Source organism: Oncorhynchus mykiss, chromosome 12 (genome assembly GCF_057628025.1).
Source record: "Oncorhynchus mykiss isolate SJ-2025 chromosome 12, ASM5762802v1, whole genome shotgun sequence".
Lineage (NCBI taxonomy): Eukaryota > Metazoa > Chordata > Actinopteri > Salmoniformes > Salmonidae > Oncorhynchus > Oncorhynchus mykiss.
The window spans coordinates 88,247,977-88,269,531 of record NC_143033.1 but is presented as its reverse complement, the minus strand read 5'-3'; the positions used below and the strand labels follow the sequence as shown (position 1 = coordinate 88,269,531).

Sequence of the window (21,555 nt, the reverse complement as noted above, 5' to 3'; positions counted from 1 at the left end):
AGGTCTCTCTTTATGTAGTGTTGTGTTGTCTCTCTTGTCGTGATGTGTGTTTTGTCCTGTATTTATATTTTATTTAGTTATTCATTTTTAATCCCAGACCCCATCCCCTCAGGAGGCCTTTTGCCTTTTGGTAGGCCGTCGTTGTAAATAGGAATTTGTTCTTCACTGACTTGCCTAGTTAAATAAAGGTTCAATAAAATAAAATAAAAAATACAAATATATGATCGAAAAGTTCCATTCTAACCTTTAACATTACTGGTCTTCTCTGTGGAGTTGAAGCAGCGATGTTCAGCTCTGCATGTTATTGTGTTCAGGGTTTTCCATTGACTTGAGGGAAGAGTCAGGTTACTGCTGATGCTCTGAGTTGTCCTGCTGGCCTGGTTCACTGGGGTCCTACTGGTTGGGTCTTTTCCATCCAGAAGCCAGGACACTTTGGCGTCATATGCAGAGTGGACAACACATGTAGCTGTTACCTCAGTCTGTGTCATCACTGTCCTGAATCTGGGGGTCTCCAAGTCGATGGATGGAGTAGACGAGAGAAACGCTGAAAGGAAAACAGATGGAGAAGTCACAAGACTTGTAGATTTGGATTGTTACTAGGTTTTTCAATTGTACACTTTTCTATACCCATCCTCTGGCCCAATACACAGTTCTGTCACTGAAACCCACCTGAGCAAATGCTGATGGTCCTGGAGACTGGTGTTCCTGTAGGTGGTCCTTGTGCTGCATTGTGGGTTGCCTTGCATGTGACCTCTGACCCTTGAGTCCATTGGCTCCGGTCCAGCTCCAGCTGGCTGTTCAGGCTGAATGTTTTCTCCTCACCTTCTACACTCTGCAGCTTCCGCTGGACTGGAGATGTGGTCACAGTCTTGTCATCCAGCAGCCACTCCACACTCAGCTTGTCAGGGTAGAACCCACTCAGGATGCAGAGGATTCCCACCTTTGATCCCACCTTCAGTTCCTCCCAGAGAGGATACAGTGTGATATTTGGAGGAATGACCCGCTGCACTAATACAAAGTGGAAGGAGGAAGAAAATTCAGTGCCACTTTTTGACTTTGAACATTTTTTCCGATTTGGTGATTAACAAGATGTAAAGTCAGATTGTAAACTTTTAATCAAATTCTTCATACCTTTTTTTTATGCAGTTTAAAGTAACCCAGTCTATGAAAACCAGGCCTGGGCTGAGTGTAATGCCTTTTAACATAACCTAGATGGCACTATGGACCTATTAGGTAGCTGGCTGGCTGGGCACTGAGAACTGGTAATGGTAGTGGTCAGATGTGGAGTTGGAGGGTTGTGAATCACAGGTGTTAGAGCAGGACAGGCCTCAGCGAACAGGGAATGCAGCAGGCGGAAGCGTGGGGTAACACCCTGGTCCCAAAAAAGCATCCCAAAAAACAGAAGTGAAACATGTTGAGCAACCGTGTGTATTAGAAGCCAGGTGTGAGGTCTACTTCTGCTTAAGGAAATCAGTTGCCATTTGCATGTTTCTGAGCTATCTGCATGAAGAGTTCTCTTCTACATTTCTGTTATGTAACTTCTTACCACTCGGTGTTACACTTTCGTTGTTTTGACAACCCATCAAGCTATTTCTGAATAGTTTGCATACCAAGTTTAGCAAGGCCCACTGATTCCAGATGTGTTCATGCAGAACCCAGTGCACAAACAGCATCCAGCAAAAATAAGATGTAGATTACTTACTGTAGATTCATCCACACATCACAACAGCCACGCAGTTCTAAAATAACTTTAAAAAACGTATACTAATGTAACCGTAATTAATAAATGTGTTTCTTCAATGTTTATAATATATTAGAATGCATCATTCTAGCTGCATGTTCTTTGTAATGAATGGAGAAATGCTAAGGGAAGAACAATACACTGTTGTTCACTTCAGTTACACTTTATTATCTTAATAGTTTAAAAAGGCACAATGAAATATTTACAAATCTAACCTCTACAGTTGAACTATTCAAACAAAATCAACAATAAAGACAAGCAGGAGAACAGTTACATGTATTGTATCCATTCATATACTGTATTGTAAGTATGAAAAGTAATATCTTCTTCAAGTACTTCAAACTCAGTTTCTTCATTTCACCTGAAATAAGAAGCAAACATTTGTTCACTTAAATTACTTACAATAATTGTGACATCTATTTAGATGCAATTATTATTTTTGTTAGCTGACACTTCAAAAAAATGACTTGTGTAATTAACTATACTTATATGTAATATAACTATTAGGCCTATATAATAATATAGTTATAATGTAAGTTATATATAATATATTTAGGTTATTACTGTACTCCCTCTCACTAGTATGCCTCTTGCAGAGAATTGCAACACACAAAATAGGCCTATGTGTACATTCATGTCTTGCTAGAATCTGTTCATGTTGCTACTGAAAGTTCTACCACGCATACATGGATTGTTTGTTTGAATGTGGATCCATACAGACTATGGAACTTTCAAAACCAAAATGTATTCCTTTCCCTCTACTCTTCCCACACTACGGTCATGGCTAGAAGGGATACAGCTTTTGTCAAGTTAACTTTATTTTTGTCATTTTAGCTAACCCTAACCTCTTTCCTAACCTTATCCTAATTCTCCTAACCTGCTACGTTAATTCTCCTAACTTGCTGCGGCAGGTAGCCTAGTGGTTAGAGCATTGGGTCAGTAACCGAAAGGTTGCTGGTTTGAGTCCCTGAGCTGACAAGGTAAAAATCTGTTGTTCTGCCCCTGAGCAAGGAAGGCAGCTAACCCACATTTCCCTCAGCTCTGAAAATGTGGATGTTGATTATGGCAGCCCCCTGCACCTCTATGATTCAGAGGGGTTGGGTTAAATGTGCAAGACAACTGACTAGGTATCCCCCTTTCCCCTAACCTGCTACAAAAAAGTCAAATCTGACAAAAGCTTATCCCATTTAGTAAAAACCACAGATTCCCAACAAGGCATTACCTTGATGGCAGTTGCTCCAACGCCATACAGCAGAGTTATGAGGAAGAGTATGATGAAGGTGAAGGCTGTTTTTCCCATGCTGTCCCTGTCGGTTTCCATGGTGTTGCTGCATGGACAGTCAGTCAACACGAGACAATCTGCATGTGGATATGAGAACAGTGTCAGTAGGCAGTCAAAACAGTTACTCATCACTCTGGTGCCCAGTCTGAAACCCAATCACAAACCCCAACTTCTGGACACTTCTTGATGGCTCCTAAGAAATCTGAAAGTATTTGTCATAGATCTTAGTTCCGCCATCGCTCCAGCCATATTGTTAACAAGGGGGAGTTTTGCATGTAGCCTACCCTTACTGTTCATTACAGATCTAAATGGGCTATCAATAAGTGTCAAACGGTTGGAATGGGTATACTTTGAACTGTTTTATGGGAAACAATGCATAGTACAGCTGTCTCCGGTATCAGTCATAGATAATACTGTCTCCGGTATTAGTCATAGATAATACTGTCTCCGGTATCAATCATAGATAATAATGTCTCCGGTATCAGTCATAGATAATACTGTCTCCGGTATCAGTCATAGATAATACTGTCTCCGGTATCAGTCATAGATAATACTGTCTCCGGTATCAGTCATAGATAATACTGTCTCCGGTATCAGTCATAGATAATATTGTCTCCGGTATCAGTCATAGATAATACTTTCTCCGGTATCAGTCATAGATAATACTGTGTCCGGTATCAGTCATAGATAATACTGTCTCTGGTATCAATCATAGATAATACTGTCTCCGGTATTAGTCATAGATAATACTGTCTCCGGTATCAATCATAAATAATACTGTCTCAGGTATCAGTCATAGATAATACTGTCTCCGGTATCAGTCATAGATAATACTGTCTCCGGTATCAGTCATAGATAATACTGTCTCCGGTATCAGTCATAGATAATACTGTCTCCGGTATCAGTCATAGATAATACTGTCTCCGGTATCAGTCATAGATAATACTGTCTCTGGTATCAGTCATAGATAATACTGTCTCCGGTATCAGTCATAGATAATACTGTCTCTGGTATCAGTCATAGATAATACTGTCTCCGGTATCAATCATAGATAATACCATATTCGGTAGGACGTGAGAAAAAAATTGAAAGCATACTTTGTCTATTGGACTTGAGCATGTTTTTTCTGCCTCACCCCCTATGACCTTTCATCAATTACTGAGTTATTACTTAACAAATAAAACACATTGAAAATCTAAAACATGAGGATATCAAACCAGCAGTGAAGGTGACCCTGACTTGCTTTGGCCAAACGGCACACTTGCCGATCAATGGGGACTTCCAACTTCTACTTGGCTTGGCTTGCTTCTTGTGAACGAACCCTAGTCATATCTCATCCATTTCCAAACCCATGGTGGTAGACTTGAATCAATAGAACAGGCATATAGCATTTCTATAGGTGAGACCCAGTAGCGGGAACAGAAGCACACAAAGCCAAACAACAAGAAGACAGGACAGCCTGATTAAGTTCAATGCACTACATCTGATTACACCAAAAACATGAGGAGAATATCTGAAACAGCAGATAACTGGGTTGCTAATGCTAGAGCTACACTTCCATAGTTCATTCCTGTCATCAGGGGAACATTTTAACAATGTGCGTGTATATCACTTCTCTATTGTGTATAAGACAATGTGTGCAAAATAAGCTTTATACTAATACATTATTCAGTGTCCACCAATACTCTATTACAGAAAAATTGCATGGTAATTTGGCCTGATTGCAAATGTGAAGCATCAATACTTTGCTTGACTTGTATTGTCACTTTATCATTAGTTCTAGTAGTGTGAGAGTTGACATTTTCCCCAAACAGAGATACTGAAGCTATGCACAAAAGTGGGGAGACGGGACAGACATGAGTAGGAACTGCATGACATACAGTACATAAACAGGATTAATGATTTAAAGTTTTTATTTGGATTTTGATTCTGCACTTAAAAGACACACAACATGTTATGTCACTGACACAAACAGCAGAGGTAACACGCAGCAACACACATCAACAAAACACAACACAACCTCTACTGGGCCATGCATCTCTGAGGCACATTCAAGCTGAGGTTAACTAGGTTGGGTTGGTTTGAGGTTCTGTCAATGGTTCTCATAAGAATTTTTGTGGACTTGATCATGCTTTCGTGGTAAACTACACAGCTATAGACCACTTCTTCGTTCTTCCACAAGTCATTGCTAAATGTGAGCTGACTGTAGACAGAGTAGGTCCTTCCTGATTGAATCTGGCTAGTGGTGTTGAATTGGTACAATGCTGAACTGCTCGTTCTCTCCACCGGCTCATCGTCAACAAGCCAAGCCACTAAAACGTCCTTGGGGTAGAAGTCTTTGACGTAGCAAGTCAGGGTCACCGTATTATCACTAGTTTGTTCTGCTGGAGCCAGCAGAAAGACAGATGGACGCTGTGGAACTCCTCCTGGAAGCATGAGAGAACAGTCAGCGCTTCTCCCCATGCAAGTACTTGGCAAACAATTTACATTTAGCTAAGTGCTGCCTATATTAAGCCAATCAAACAATGTCTTCCCTCACAGGAGTTTTGTCTTGAGAGATCAAAGGGACCCTCCATAGACAAGCATTTTGTCATTTTGCAGTCAGTCATCATCTGATTTAATCAGATCAAATTGCTATCAGCTCCATTTGGTTCTTTGCAACTCTGACAATTAAAGTCACTTTTCACTAGTCTACACAATCTCCTATCATCATTTTTAATTCCCACATGATGGACAATTGGATATCTGTTTAATAGGTTTTGAAACATTGTAAATATGGAATCCCAATTAAGTAAAAAGAAAAGTGAGAGGGAAACCAAAGCAGTTTGTCTTACCGGTCTCCCTCTTGTAGGCTTTCTTTACCAAGTCCCCCAGGTTTTCCATGTGATCTACAGCGCAGTAGAATACTGTCCCATTGCTCCAGTCCTCATAAGTGATGTCAAGTATGGCAATTTTGTCAGTGACACCCTTTCGGCTGGTTAAGGTCTTTCCATTGTCATTTTCCCATTTGACGCTCAGGAAGCCAGGAACTAGTTCATTGACATCACACACAAGCTGCGCTTTTTTGTTCATAAGCATATCCTCAAGAGACGGCTCGATGATCGTAATGACTACTGAATGTCCATGGACTGGACCTGCTGAGAAAGGATGTAAGGAATGTTCACCAAGCTGTTTGTGACAACAGCAATTAAAATGTAAACAGTTTGTATGTTTTGGATCAATGTAGGCTATTCTGTTTTCCCTCCAGCTGGCTGGTCACAATCAATCCCTTTTCATGCATGGGCTATTTTTATGCAATTTAAGAAAAACCTTTAAGTGCTAATTAGAAAAATGTGCTAACTTTTCAATCTGGCCTAGAGCTCTGTCACAAAAGCCCTGCTTCTTGATGCTCCTTTAATGAGATACCAAGAGAAGATAATCTGATGTATTTTACTCACCATCTGATGAAGTGTAGCCCACAGTTCTCCTCACATTTCCAGCTTTGTTCTCAAACACGCAAGTGAATGTTACTTCTTCACTCTTCCACTCACTCTCATTGACTCTGAGATAGCTGGTTGTGCTGTACAGAGTTGTCTCACTCTTCTTCTCACTCTCACAAGAACTCTTGAAATCAGATACAACTTCTTGTTCTGTTCCTTTTTCCATCCTCATCCATTTGATTGTGTGTGTACGGGGTGAAAAGTCATTGGCAAAGCAGGCGAAGGAAGCCGTCTTATTTTCTGACATCTCCTCTTTAGAGGGGGTCATTACGTAAAGAGACGGCTGCTGCAGATATTCCGCTAAAAAACAAACATACACACATATATATATATATATATATATATATGCAGAAGCAGAGTGAAAACAACATACATTTGCAGAAGCTGGCATAGGCTACACATGCGCAGTAAAGATGAATAGAACAGCTAAACAGCTTATGGGAAATGTCATGGTAACAGAGTGACAGTGAGACTCCGATATTTCACTTCTAAAATGTTTTTCAAACTAAAATCAGAGATTGCAAAGTTAAACAAACCATGCAACTCTATCCACAAGGACTCATTTTTACAATTTCCACAGAAAATTTGACAAAAACACATTTACTTGAAGAACAGTGAAGACACAAAATTTGGTAACAGAATGACGGTTTGTGCTGTCATTCTGTTACCAAACTTTGAATCGGTACTATTCAAGTAAATATTCTTTCATTTTTAAAAAGTGTATATCAAAGTATATACCGTCTTAGACTGTGGACATAGAATAATTATGCTGGCAGACGAAAGCAAAAAGAGCTCAACACTGTTTGATGCATGTCTTCTTAGGGGAGATGACTTAAATAGTCAGCAACTAAAGGGGCAAGCTACAGCCACTCCAACCAACCCTCATCCTAGTGCCATAGCACATTCACCACAACTAGACTGACACCTATCAATGTTTATACCTTGGCCTAAATGGTTTATTCTACAGTGGGTGACAGTGACACACATGTTGATTGTTACAGTGAACGGCAATTAGCAATGACTACGTTTTAATGCATTTATTGTTTAATTTGCGGAAGGTGTCAGGTAATTTAGGTGTTACTAAATGATTTAGGTGTTACTAAATTACTGCATGTGCGTTGATAACAATTGTAATATGTAGGCATCAAAATTATTGTACCCTAGGCTGTATAGTCCATAATTTCAGCAGTGGAATTTTCCAGCTAAAACATGTGCAATTTTTAAGTCTTATTCAGATTTCATAAGCTTATTGTCTTCAATATTTTGATTTCTAAAAATGTGTCTTTCAACAAAACTAAACATAAAATTACCAGCAAATTATGATTATCACAGAGGCTGTTTTTTACGAAATTAGTAGATTAATAGGCTACATGGATATAAATACATTAAACTCAATAATATATTATTATTATTTTTTGTGACATATGTAATTAAATGGATAAACAAATACATCTTACGTTGTTTTTTCACTGGTACTTTCTTTGATCCAGCAGAATGTTCCACGGCGCACTCAAATTTTTTACTGTCCCAGTCTGCTCTCTTTACACGGAGTTGACTGACTCCCATGTAGCTTCCACCGGTTTGGACCGCAGGGTACTGAACGAAATCAGTCAGGGAATTCCCGCCTTCGTCATTCCATTTGAAGGTGAGGGAGGCAGGCGTGAAGCCAGTGGCAATGCAACCCAGAGTCATCATATCTCCGGTCCCGGAGCCACATTGCGCAAGAGGGAACAAAGTCGGAGCAGTTGATGAGGCTGTAAGATAAATAATGTGTTACAAATACTCCATAAAGCCCAACAGTTTTATAGAATACACCATTAAAAAATAAATACATAAATCAACCAACACTGACCAAATAAAATAGTTAACAATTCTAAGGACCTGTTCTATTTTACGTTGTCAGGTTATTTAACATTCATTTAGTAGGCTAGGTTTAATACATGATGATTTATTACCAGGGTAGGATATTGTTCACTCCAAATACATGCACATAGGTTACACCGAGTTGAATGTGTTATCAAAAACGTAAAATACAATATCCACTGATAAAAGACAGGTAGTTAAGACTGTAGGCTATATACGTTTTGATTGATTAAACATAAATATTTTTATTGATTAAATATTTGTCCTTAAATTTAAGCGATCATTTTCCACTATGAACTATACCTTGCATCAACCAAAATTAGATTCTTACCTGAAACGGTTACTATTGTACCCTGACCCCAATAGTCAAAAGCAGCGTAGCACTGTGTTCAATTACCTTGACAAGTGGCATAAAAAGCATTCTCCCCAGATACTACTATACCCTCTTATTCCCATTCTTAACCAAAATGCGCAAAAGGAACACAATTATTTTGTATACTTTCTGATATTTACGTTTACTGTAATGTTAGGTTATGATGTTTTACTTTAAGTTTGTTTGGCACACTTTAATTCAAAAAGGCTTCATTATAGACATGTATCTTAATTCCATTGCAGATTAAAAGTGACAAACCTTTAATATAATAACCTAAAGCAGAAGGATATAAACGGCTTCAAAATGTATTTGTAAGATTACAGCATTTTCAATTGAAAGTCTCACCTGATGAAACAGTAACCATTGTCCCTTTCCCCCAGTAGTCAAAACCGTAGTCACAGTGCAAATAACCAATACAGGCTATGCACAAAAACCTGTGCCAATGTAGTTCGATATTTAAAATCATCCATCATACTTTTTAAAGGTTCGTTTTAAAATCACATCAACGAATTTCAGTTGTTTTTGTCCAGATTATGAATATGCCTTTGTTATAGAGTGGGCCTACCGTTACTGTTTTTGATCCTCAATTCAATTTAGCAAATTGACTAAATGAAGCCTAGAATCGAGTTGTATAAAAACCACATGTATTTGACTTTTCGAATGATCACTGACACATTTGATGAAATCATAATGCTTTTTCTTACCTGATGAAACGGTAACCATTGTGCCTTTCCCCCAGTAGTCAAAAGCATTGTCACAGTGCAATCTTTCAATACGTGCCACGCACAAAAACTACCGCAAGTGAAGACCAAAAATAAATATTTCAAGCCTTTAGGAGAGAGGGACTTTTAACTCAAACTCCAACCTCAATAATAATGTAAAAATAAACAGAATATGTTTTTGTTTTACCTGTGGACACGGTCACCATGGTCCCTTTCCCCCAGTAGTCAAAGTAGTTGTCACAGTGAATGGTCTGACCAATACTTCGTACAAAATCAGTCAAAATAACCCAAATAGTCACTAGTTATGTGTCAATAATTAAATAACCTCTTTAGGTCTGAATGTTAAGGCTACTTACCAGAAGTTATCGTGACTTGGGTCCCTTTCCCCCAGTAGTCGAAATAGTAATCACAGTGATAATTGTTTATCTGCCCCTAAACTAAAAACCCAATTCATTTCAAACTATTGCTTCATGAACTTTATTTTGTGGCATCTTGATGGTTGGCTCCTTCCCTGGGGAGATGCACTTCCCATCAAAACGGAAGTGTTGCATGAAGTTAACTTTGGATGAAAGTGTGAGCATATTTTTATTCCTGTCCTTTTAGAGAAAACAGGGGCTCACTCTCAATCTGTTGTGAATGTTGATGTATGGGAAGCATCTTGAGCATCATCTTGATAGTTATTAATCCTGATAAGGTGTTACAGGAATTAAATTCCTACATGTTTTAATACCCAATTAAAATGAAACACTGTCAATTCCTAAGAATTTGTAAGGCTCTTATTTGCATAAAATGGACAGAGACCAGTCTCAAAATCAATCAGCAGCATTTATTCTGGAGAGTACTTGTCACACCCTGACCATAGTTTACTTTGTATATTTCTATGTTTTGGTTGGTCAGGGTGTGAGCTGAGTGGGCATTCTATGTTTCATGTCTAGTTTGTCTAGTTCTATGTTTTGCCTGATATGGTTCTCAATCAGAGGCAGGTGTTCGTCATTGTCTCTGATTGGGAACCATATTTAGGTAGCCTGTTTGGTGTTGGGTTTTGTGGGTGATTGTCCTTAGTGTCCTTGTTCTGTGTGTATGTACACAAGTATAGGCTGTTTCGGTTTTCGTTACGTTTATTGTTTTGTAGTGTTTGTGTTTAGTGTGTTTTTCATTAAACATGAATCGCAATCGACACGCTGCATTTTGGTCCGACTCTCCTTCTCATACAGAAAACCGTGACAGAATCACCCACCACAACTGGACCAAGCGGCGTGTCAACAGGCAGGAGCAGCGTAAAGAGGAATGGACATGGGAGGACGTTTTGGATGGCAAGGGCTGTTACACTTGGGAGGAGATACTGGCTGGAAGAGATCGCCTCCCATGGGAACAGGTGGAGGCACTTAGGAGAGCAGAGGCAGCCGGAGAAAGGAGCCGGCGATATGAGGGAACACGGTTGGCAAGGAAGCCCGAGAGGCAGCCCCAAAAATTTATTGGGGGGGGGGGGGCTAACAGGGAGTATGGCTACGCCAGGTAGGAGACCTGCGCAAACTCCCTGTGCTTACCGGGGGGCTAGAGAGACCGGGCAGGCACCGTGTTATGCTGTGGTGCGCACGGTGTCTCCAGTGCGGGTGCATAGCCCAGTGCGGTACATTCCAGCTCTGCGTATCGGCCGGGCTAGAGTGAGCATCGAGCCAAGTGCCATGAAGCCGGCTCTACGCAGCTGGTCCCCAGTGCGTCTCCTTGGGCCGGCTTACATGGCACCAGCCTTGCGCTCGGTGTCTCCGGTTCGCCTGCATAGCCCAGTGCGGGCTATTCCACCTCGCCGCACTGGCAGGGCGACCGTGAGCATTCAACCAGGTAAGGTTGGGCAGGCTCGGTGCTCAAGAGCTCCAGTGCGGTCTTTCCAGTACCACCTCCACACCCCAGCCCTCCGGCTGGCCCAGTACCACCAGTGCCAGCACCACGCATCAGGCCTACAGTGCGCCTCGCCTGTCCAGCGCTGCCGGAGCCTTCCTCCTCTCCAGCGCTGTCGGAGTCTCCCGCCTGTTTAGCGCTGTTAGAGCCTTCCTCCTCTACAGCGCTGCCGGAGTCTCCCGCCTGTTCAGAGCTGCCAGTCTGCAAGGAGCTGCCAGTCTGCAAGGAGCTGCCAGTCTGCAAGGAGCTGCCAGTCTGCAAGGAGCTGCCAGTCTGCAAGGAGCTGCCAGTCTGCAAGGAGCTGCCAGTCTGCAGGATGCCGCCAAAGCTGCCAGTCTGCAGGATGCCGCCAGAGCCGCCAGTCTGCAAGGAGCAGCCAGGGCCGCCAGTCTGCAAGGAGCAGCCAGGGCCGCCAGTCAGCATGGAGCAGCCAGGGCCGCCAGTCAGCATGGAGCAGCCAGGGCCGCCAGTCAGCATGGAGCAGCCAGGGCCGCCAGTCAGCATGGAGCAGCCAGAGCAGCCAGTCAGCATGGAGCAGCCAGTCAGCATGGAGCAGCCAGTCAGCATGGAGCAGCCAGTCAGCATGGAGCAGCCAGAGCTGCCAGTCAGCATGGAGCAGCCAGTCAGCATGGAGCAGCCAGTCAGCATGGAGCAGCCAGTCAGCATGGAGCTTCCAGATCTGCCAGTCGACCAGACTCTTCCAGATCTGCCAGTCGACCAGACTCTTCCAGATCTGCCAGTCGACCAGACTCTTCCAGATCTGCCAGTCGACCAGACTCTTCCAGATCTGCCAGTCGACCAGACTCTTCCAGATCTGCCAGTCGACCAGACTCTTCCAGATCTGCCAGTCGACCAGACTCTTCCAGATCTGCCAGTCGACCAGACTCTTCCAGATCTGCCAGTCGACCAGACTCTTCCAGATCTGCCAGTCAGCCAGGGGTCGCCAGTCAGCCAGGAGCTGCCGCCCCTCTGTCCAGAGCTTCCGCCCCTCTGTCCCGAGCTGCCGTCCCTCTGTCCATTGAGAAGAGTTGCCATGGTGAGGAGGCCACGGAAGAGGATAAGGTGGGGGAAGACTAAGGTGAAGTGGGGGCCAGCACCAGAGCCGCCACCGCGGACAGATGCCCACCCAGACCCTCCCCTATAGGTTCAGGTTTTGCGGTCGGAGTCCGCACCTTGGGGGGGGAGGGGGAGGGGGGAGGGGGGGTGTACTGTCACACCCTGACCTGACCATAGTTTACTTTGTATATTTCTATGTTTTGGTTGGTCAGGGTGTGAGCTGAGTGGGCATTCTATGTTTCATGTCTAGTTTGTCTAGTTCTATGTTTGGCCTGATATGGTTCTCAAACAGAGGCAGGTGTTCGTCATTGTCTCTGATTGGGAACCATATTTAGGTAGCCTGTTTGGTGTTGGGTTTTGTGGGTGATTGTCCTTAGTGTCTTGATGTCCTTGTTCTGTGTGTATGTACACAAGTATAGGCTGTTTCGGTTTTCGTTACGTTTATTGTTTTGTAGTGTTTGTGTTTAGTGTGTTTTTTTCATTAAACATGAATCGCTATCGACACGCTGCATTCTGGTCTGACTCTCCTTCTCATACAGAAAACCTTGACAGTACTGAACATGATACAGTTTACCACAGGTTATAAACTGAAAATGACATCATTAGTTTTCGAACTGTCCCGTCTCTTCACCCCGGTACAAAGGCTGTGTAGTTCTCAAGCCTTCCTACATCGTCTCTCCTAATTTAGATCCTTTATGACCCGAGCCAAGGTCTCCCTGTGTAGATAAGCATTCTAGCCAGTCTGGCAATGAGTTCATTGATTTCTACCAAGGAACAGACAGTCATTGTTCTACTTCTTGATTATAATTACACACATTGTATTCAGTACTAGGATAAAAAGAAAATTCATACATCTATACAGTAACATGATAGTATTCTGATTAGTCAGTCCTGATTGAAATGTATACATAATTAGTCATTATTGATAAAAAAATCCCTTAACATAGGGCTATTTATTTCCAGATACTTTGGGTGTGATACCTTGGTGACACACAGGATTGACAATCATTGGTCAAAATCTCTGTTCCTTGTTTCCACACATTTGCTGGTAGTTGGTCGTGAGTGGTGGCCATCATTCCCGAATTTGATATGTATAATCTAGGTCAACGCTTAACACAGACATTAGGCCAAAAAACATTCATGGCCAACCATCACTTAATTGGTCGTCTCTATAGAAACAATTAGAAGACTACAATCATTCCAGTGCCCAAGAAAACCAAGCTGACATGCCTAAATGACCCCGTTGCACTCACCCCTGTCATCATAAAGTCCTTTGAAAGGCTGGCACACATCAAGGCCAGCATGCCAGACACACTAGACCCACTCCAATTTGCTTAACACTCCAACAGATCCACTCAAGATGCCATCTCCATTGCAAACCATACAGCTCTATCACACCTGAACAAGAGGAACACCTATGTGAGAATGCTGTTCATTAACTAGAGTTCAGCATTCAATACCATTGTTCCCTCCAAGCTCGGGCCCTGGGTCTAGACTCCGTCCTTTGCAACTGGATACTGGACTTCCTGACAGGCAGACCACAGGCTACAACAGCTGAGGATTGGCAACAACTCCTCCACTACACTGACTCTCAAAAATACCTCCACTACACTGACTCTTAACACGGGGCCAGACACGACACCAACTCCATCACCAAGTTTTCAGATGACACCACGGTTGTAGGCCTGATCAACAACAGTGATGAGACAAGGGAAGAGGTAAGAGACCTAGCAGTGCGTTTCCAGAACAACAACCTATCCTTCAATATCAGCAAAAAGAAAGAAGTGATTGTCAACTTCAGGAAGCAGGGAGAAGGATATGCCCAATCCACATCGATGGGACTGCTGTGGCAAGAGTCAGTGACTTCAAGTTCCTCTGCATCCAAATCACAGAGAACCTGACATGGACACACAACACCATCACTCTGGTCAAGGAGGAGCAACAGCTCCTCTACTTCATGGACACACAACACCATCACTCTGGTCAAGGAGGAGCAACAGCTCCTCTACTTCATGGACACACAACACCATCACTCTGGTCAAGGAGGAGCAACAGGGAAATGTTCTTCAGTTGAACGAATGACATTTTACAGAAGTGACTTATGTGGGCATGGAAGGAGAGAGACGGGTCGAATTTCACACCAAAATTAGGGATGACTGACGTGAGTGGGATGATGTGGCCATCTATGGCAGGGCGGATGCTGCAGGAGTTGGTGATCTGCTGGGGTGTGCTTATCAGCATTGCTTATGTCTTGCTGCTGTTGAGTTGGAGGAGGTTGTTCTGCATCCGAGATTTGACCTCTTCCAGACAGTTGGACAATGTTGACAAAGCAGATGATGTGTCAGGATTTGTTTTCATGTTCACCTGTGTGACGTCTGCGTGGCAGTGGAATTGGACACTGTGTTGTCTGTAGATCTGGTCAAGTGGGAGCATGTAGGAGTGGGACACCGCTGGTTATGGGGACTCCTCTGAACTTGCCTCAAAGTGTGACGTACTAATTGCGGTTATTGAGGTAGGAGGTGAACCAATGCTGTGTTTGTTGTCAGAAATTCTCTCTCCTTTGCTTAATTCAACATAGTTACAGTACAGTAGGTCCTGAATTAGCTTGACTGATTTGCAATACCGATTTCCGTATTGTAATTCCGTATTACTCGACTTTGAACTCAAGGACTCTGACTCGAACTCGAGAGACTCGACTTGGACTCAAGGTTTAGTGACTTGACTACATCACTGCAGGGAAGAGATCTTTAGCTTATACCTAGCCCTTCTTAATGTCAGTCAAACATGAAATGGCAAATATTGTGTTGTGTGTTGACTAATAATGTGGGTTGAGGGAGGGGAGGACATGTTAGCACTTTGTGACAGTTGTTTTGATCACACTGCAGTGCCACATAACTTTTCTAGTTCCAGAGCTGTACGGCATGTAGTAAAATGATATCCAACTCCGTAGGCTGCAGTATCTGCCAGTTGTCATCCTTGCCTTCAGGGACTGAGTTCAGTGGTGTGCCAGGCGTGTGGACTCTCTAGCTACATAATGGCATACATTTTCTCAAAAACAAGAATTTGGTTGTTATTTGAATGACAGGTAGCCTAGCAGTTAAGATAATTGGATCAGTAACCAAAAGGTCACTGGTTCAAATCCCCAAGAAGACTAAGTGAAAAGTCTGTCAATGTGCCCATGAGCAAGGCACTTTACCCTAATTGCTCTGGATAACTGTGCCTACTAAAAACATTTGATATAAATATATTTAAGATTAACTTTGACAGTACAATTGAAGACCAACCCTGTGAGGCTAAAGTCTGAATGCTTGCTGACTTAGATTAGTTGGTTTCATTACTTAGTTTCATAAAATAGTGGTTGTTTCAGAGGGCTCTATCTACTCTCAGTCCAGAAAAGATTTCAGTCAGTGTGCCTATGTTATGAGGAAGCACCTGTTCCCTCAGTGTGGTGAATGACATGGCTGGTTTCCTGTCATTACATAAATAATATCCAGTGTGGATACGTTCTACCACAAGGCCAAAATGTTCCCACTTTGTCTGTTATTTTATTTTAATCATCATTCATTTGTATGTTAATCTATGTTTCTGTCCATCCATACATCAACATCAGTTTATGACAAATGATATGACAATGTAAACAATTATTGCAAATTTAGTTACTTGTTCAACAAATTATTAAAGACCTACCACTGCTACCTCTTATTGTGAATATGACTGAGCAAATTATATGGCAAATATTTTCAGATCGGCGTAGCTCAGCTAAGAAAAGTGTCGACCCATTGGTATTTTGATATTACAGTTGTAGTTACCTTTTGTCATACAGTTGAATTCGGAAGTTTACATACACCTTAGCCAAATGCATTTAAATTCAGTTTTTCACAATTCCTGACGTTTAATCCGTGTACAAATTCCCTGTTTTAGGTCAATTAGGATCACCACTTTATTTTAAGAATGTGAAATGTAGAGTAAAAATGTAAATAGAGAGAATGATTTAATTCAGCTTTAATTGCTTTCATCACATTCCCAGTGGGTCAGAATTTTACATACACTCTATTAGTATTTGGTAGCATTGCCTTTAAATTGTTTAACTTGGGTCAAACGTTTTGGGTAGCCTTTCACGACCTTGACCACAATAAGTTGGGTGAATTGTGGCCCATTCCTCCTGACAGAGCTGGTGTAACTCAGTCAGGTTTCTAGGTCTCCTTGCTCGCACACGCTTTTTCAGTTCTGTCCACAAATTTTCTATAGGATTGAGATCAGGGCTTTGTGATGGCCACTCCAATACCTTGACTTTGTTGTCCTTAAGCCATTTTGCCACAACTTTGGAAGTATGTTTGGGGTCATTGTCCAATTGGAAGACCCATTTGCAACCAAGCTTTAACTTTCCGACTGATGTCTTGAGATGTTGCTTCAATATATCCACATAATTTCCTTTCCTCATGATTCCATCTATTTTGTGAAGTGCACCAGTCCCTCCTGCAGCAAAGCACCCCCACAACATGATGCTGCCACCCCCGTGCTTCACGGTTGGGATGGTGTTCTTCGGCTTGCAAGCATCCCCTTTTTTCCTGGTCATTATGGCCAAACAGTTTTATTTTTGTTTCACCAGACCAGAAGACATTTCTCCAAGCAGTTTAAAGGCACAGTCAACTTAGTGTATGTAAACTTCTGACCCACTGGAATTGTGATACGGTGAGTTATAAGTGAAATAATCTGTCTGTAAACAATTGTTGGAAAAATTACTTGTCCTAAAAATTAGATGTCCTAACCAACTTGCCAACACTATACTTTGTTATCAAGAAATGTGGTTGAAAAACAAGTTTTTATGACTCCAACCTAAGTGTATGTAAACTTCCAACTTCCACTGTAACTAAAGAAAACAATAAGTATTTTTGAAAGTATGTATAACTATGGTATAAGGTCTGTGTAATGCACAGTTGAATATCAGTATTTGATATTTGTAATCAGTGCACTAAATCTGCACTGAATATTTTTGTATTGGGCCAGGTTTTGTCTTATAAGCAGTCCGCTAAGCAGTCACTTGGCACAGAGTCTGTTGAGGTTTCAGTAAGTATGTGCTGCCATGACCAGTACATGGGCTGAGGTTTTCGTAGTGGTGTGTATCACTGTGGCTGCCCCCATACACAGTGGCACACACCATTACAAAAACCCACGTCAAATGCTCTCACAGTAAGGATAATGTATTTATGCAATTTTTTTTCTTCGTTTGCAGTGAAAATTTGACATTTGTCGAAACATCTATATGTGACAAATAGTTTTACTTTAAAATGTCAATATGTTACTTTCTTAAGTCCAGACAATTCATTGTTTTTCCAAATATGATGATTAAAGTCATGAACATAATATTTAAAAAAAATGCGAGATGCGATGTGAGAATGTTTAAAAGTGCAGACAGAATTCAATGGTTGTTCCTAGGCTGTCATTGAAATAAGAATTTGTTTTTAGCTGACTTGCCTAGTTAAATAAAGGTAAAATATAAGGTGTATTTTGACCATTCCAGTATGATCTGTCATGAGAGGTAACCACTTGTGCTGAGGTTTTTGTACTGGTGTATATCATTGTGGCTCCCAGTGTACACAGTGATACATGCCAGTACAAAATCTCATGCCACATAGCGACTCCCTCAATAAAACTATTTGTTATTTTATCTCCAACATTGACACCATAGTTTTCCCCCAATAAACTTTCATTAACAATCAACCTTAAAAAATCTATCATAATAGAATTGGAAATCATGTTTATGCATAAACTGGTTTTCCACTTCATACCAACTTTATGTCCAATTCTCATCGATAAATGTTTCTCCATAATTAACAGGTGATAAATATGTTGATAAAACAGTATAATTAAAGATACAGTAACTACCTATGAATATATCAACCATGGTGAACCAAACGTATGAGAAACACACACTACGCTCTTCACCTAGTTTCTGCCCTAACACACACTCTAACTCCAGCATCTGCATCAATGGGGAAGAGTTTTTGTCATGGGCTATATCACTGTGGCCGTTATTCTGCACTGTGATACATCCCTGTACAAAAACCCCTCTCCTGTCTAGACTGGGAATTTACACTGTCGTGAGGGTGGCTGTGTGAAACATCAGACATCGATGCCCTTTCGCTCAATATCAAAAGGAAGCATCTGTTGAGTTCTGTACAACACTGTTTCCCAACAATTGATTATGAACAATGTGGTTTCAACGTCTTTATGGAGGAAACATAAAAGCATCATCATCAATCAATCCTTGATGTAGCCTACCAACTAAACTCAGATGGAGTGCATCGCTATACCTGTATATCAGTAGTTGGCGATATAGAATGTTTCTAAATGATGTTACAGTAGAAGGAATACTCTTTGGACTAAGGCAGTATTTGATATGACTATAATAGGAGACTTGGCATTTGATACCTCCTGTAAATAAAGCTATATGTCTGGACAACGTCATAACCATGATTGTTACATCTGAAATGTCAGGACTGACCACCTTTAAAGAGTGCTACTGTATATTTATATGGACAGGCATGTCAGAAAAACAAACATGGCTGTCATACAACATTTTGGCTAAAAACAGCACAGTAGGAATCAGTATGAAATCAGAAACATTGGACACAATAGTAGAATAGCAACCAATACTGGAACGGAGAAAATGAAGATTAGAATATGACCATTCAATTTCATAGCAGTGAAATGATCTCCCATATGGGTCCAGAGTGTAGTCAGTGTTTGCACAGTACAATGCTGTCAACCCTCATGTCTATGGAGAGGTTTTAGTATTGATGTGTATCACTGTGGCCATTCCCGTACACAGTGACTCACACCATTACAAAAACCCATGTCACATACAGCCACAGATTCCTCCGTTAAACTCACTGAAACCTCCAATGTCTCCATGTGCACATGTCTTTTTCCTATTCTGTGTCATTTACAACAACCATTGAAGTTCAATTTAAGCAATTTTTTTAGATCACATGATTTACAGTGTACATAAAAATAGTTGTTCCTCGGTGTATGTCTGTTTTAAAGTTGTTCTTGTCTGAAGTAGGCCTAAAGAGTATGGACATTTGTTTGAGTTGATGTGTATAAATGTACCAGCACGTGTAGGTTAACTGCCTATAGACAATCAGAATGTATATGTCTGTGTTCCTTATATGTCACCACTCTCACACTCTGTGCTTGGTAGAGGTGGTAGGTTTTTGTCATGGACTGTATCATTGTGACCCGCTATATGACACAGTGGTTTAACCCTGTACAAAAACCTCCCCACCACTCTATGCAAGACCAAAGCTGGAATAAACATGTGCAACTTTTCACAACAACCATAACATGATCTATTGATTTTGATCTGATGAACAGTATGTCAAATTATGTTTAACTACTTATTAAAATCTATTTTATTAGTTTGGGCTTTCAGATTTTGCTCTGTCAGGCATTTTGATCATAGCAAGGATTAAAGAACTTTGCTGGGACAGTTTTATAGACAGTGATTAAGTTAATTTTTAGTTCTTATTTAAATTTAAAAATACTGCTTTTTTAATTTAAAACAAATATATTCTGTTGTCGGAATCCAATAGTTGGAGTAGATGTTTAAATGTTTATTTTGTAATTGCGTATGAGATGAAGTAGGTAGCCATTTCCACTACAGTGGTTTTTGTTATGGTTTGTAACACTGTGCGCCCGTAGTTATCACGATGACACACACCCATACAAAAACCTCTCCACACACCAGAGACCAATACATCTATCAGGTACCTGTCATATTTCCCTGGAGTCATCACAAATCTCTCTGATTCAATAAATTATCTTATTTTTACCTTGGAAATTTGTCTTCATCCAGTAGAGTTGATCTTGTCAGATTTTATAATCCAAATGTATATGAAGAAATGCCAATCCATTTTGACCGTCCGTTGTGGATTAAGGATAGCGTGCACAGATGAGCATGTATAATTATACTTAAAGAGTGAGTTGTGCATCATCTCTTTAGATTGTAAAATAAATGTTCTTTGCACTACAGGAATATGAAAGAGAATTTGTAAGAATGTGGAGTGTTACATATTATAGTACAGTATTGGGACATCATACTGTAGAACAGTGGAACTCTAAGAAGGGGCAGTGACCACTAGGTGGGCCACAGAGGTATTGCGTGTGCATTTGTGGCATACTTTTGACTGGGTGGTTTTGGTGAAGCTGCCCCAGCGGTGTGTCTCGAGCACAATAATAAACAGCAGAGTCCTCTGATCTCAGACTCTTGGCCTCTACGAACTGGGTGCTTGTGGAGACGTCCTCAGTCAGGGTGAACTGGCCTTTCAGTTGTGTGAGAAGGTGACTGATCCATCTCATCACAGCAAACTAAAAACATTACGGCGGTCATTCAATAAATTATTAATTCAACAAATGTAACTTTCCTGGTGAAAATGTCCTGGCTTCATACTCACCCAACATTCACGCTAGTGTAAAAAATAACAAACCCACAGGTATTCATAATCTGGTTCCTGAAGTGCCATATAACTCTAACTATTGTATGAGTTGAATGATGAGTTGGCAACATGCTGCTTTATATACAGAGTAGGAAGGGAAGTAAGTTTGCATAGCTCGCCCTCTGGAGGTTGGCCATAGCTGGCACTGGGCTATTAAGTAGGTTCTACACCCATCACTTCCATTGTCTTCCATTGTCTTACCATTTCTTACCATTTATTACACAATGCAGCGTAGGACATACTTTTTACATCTTATCCATCATTTCATTCCTTATTCAAAAAGAGTGATATTGAATAGCAATAGAGATCAAAACAAAGTTGCCATAACACCTGAAATGTCACACCCTGATCTGTATCACCTGTCTTTGTGATTGACTCCACCCCCCTCCACTTGTCGCCCATCTTCCCCATCATCCCCTGTGTATTTATACCTGTGTTTTCTGTCTGTCTGTGCCAGTAAGTCTTGTTTGTTCAGGCCTCCCCAAACTACTAAGTCTCAGCTTAAGGTCTTCCGGATCCAACCCTTCGCTGCCTAGGCTTGAACAAACAAGATAAACTGATTTATTTAGTGGTAATAACCTCTCTCATCTGATCCATACTGCAAATCATTTATTTTCTGTTACAAATATTTTCTATCAATGA

General features: G+C 41.2%; 1 gene segment (V, D, J or C); it reads right to left on the bottom strand.

Moving 5' to 3' along the window:
- Positions 1 to 4,918: 4,918 nt before the first annotated feature.
- LOC110538697 (Ig mu chain C region membrane-bound form-like) lies at positions 4,919 to 20,968 on the bottom strand. The segment is given in 5 exon segments: positions 4,919 to 5,449; positions 5,858 to 6,157; positions 6,461 to 6,802; positions 7,960 to 8,256; positions 20,251 to 20,968. Coding segments are annotated over 5 exon segments (1,362 nt in total).
- Between the last annotated feature and the right edge of the window lie 587 nt (positions 20,969 to 21,555).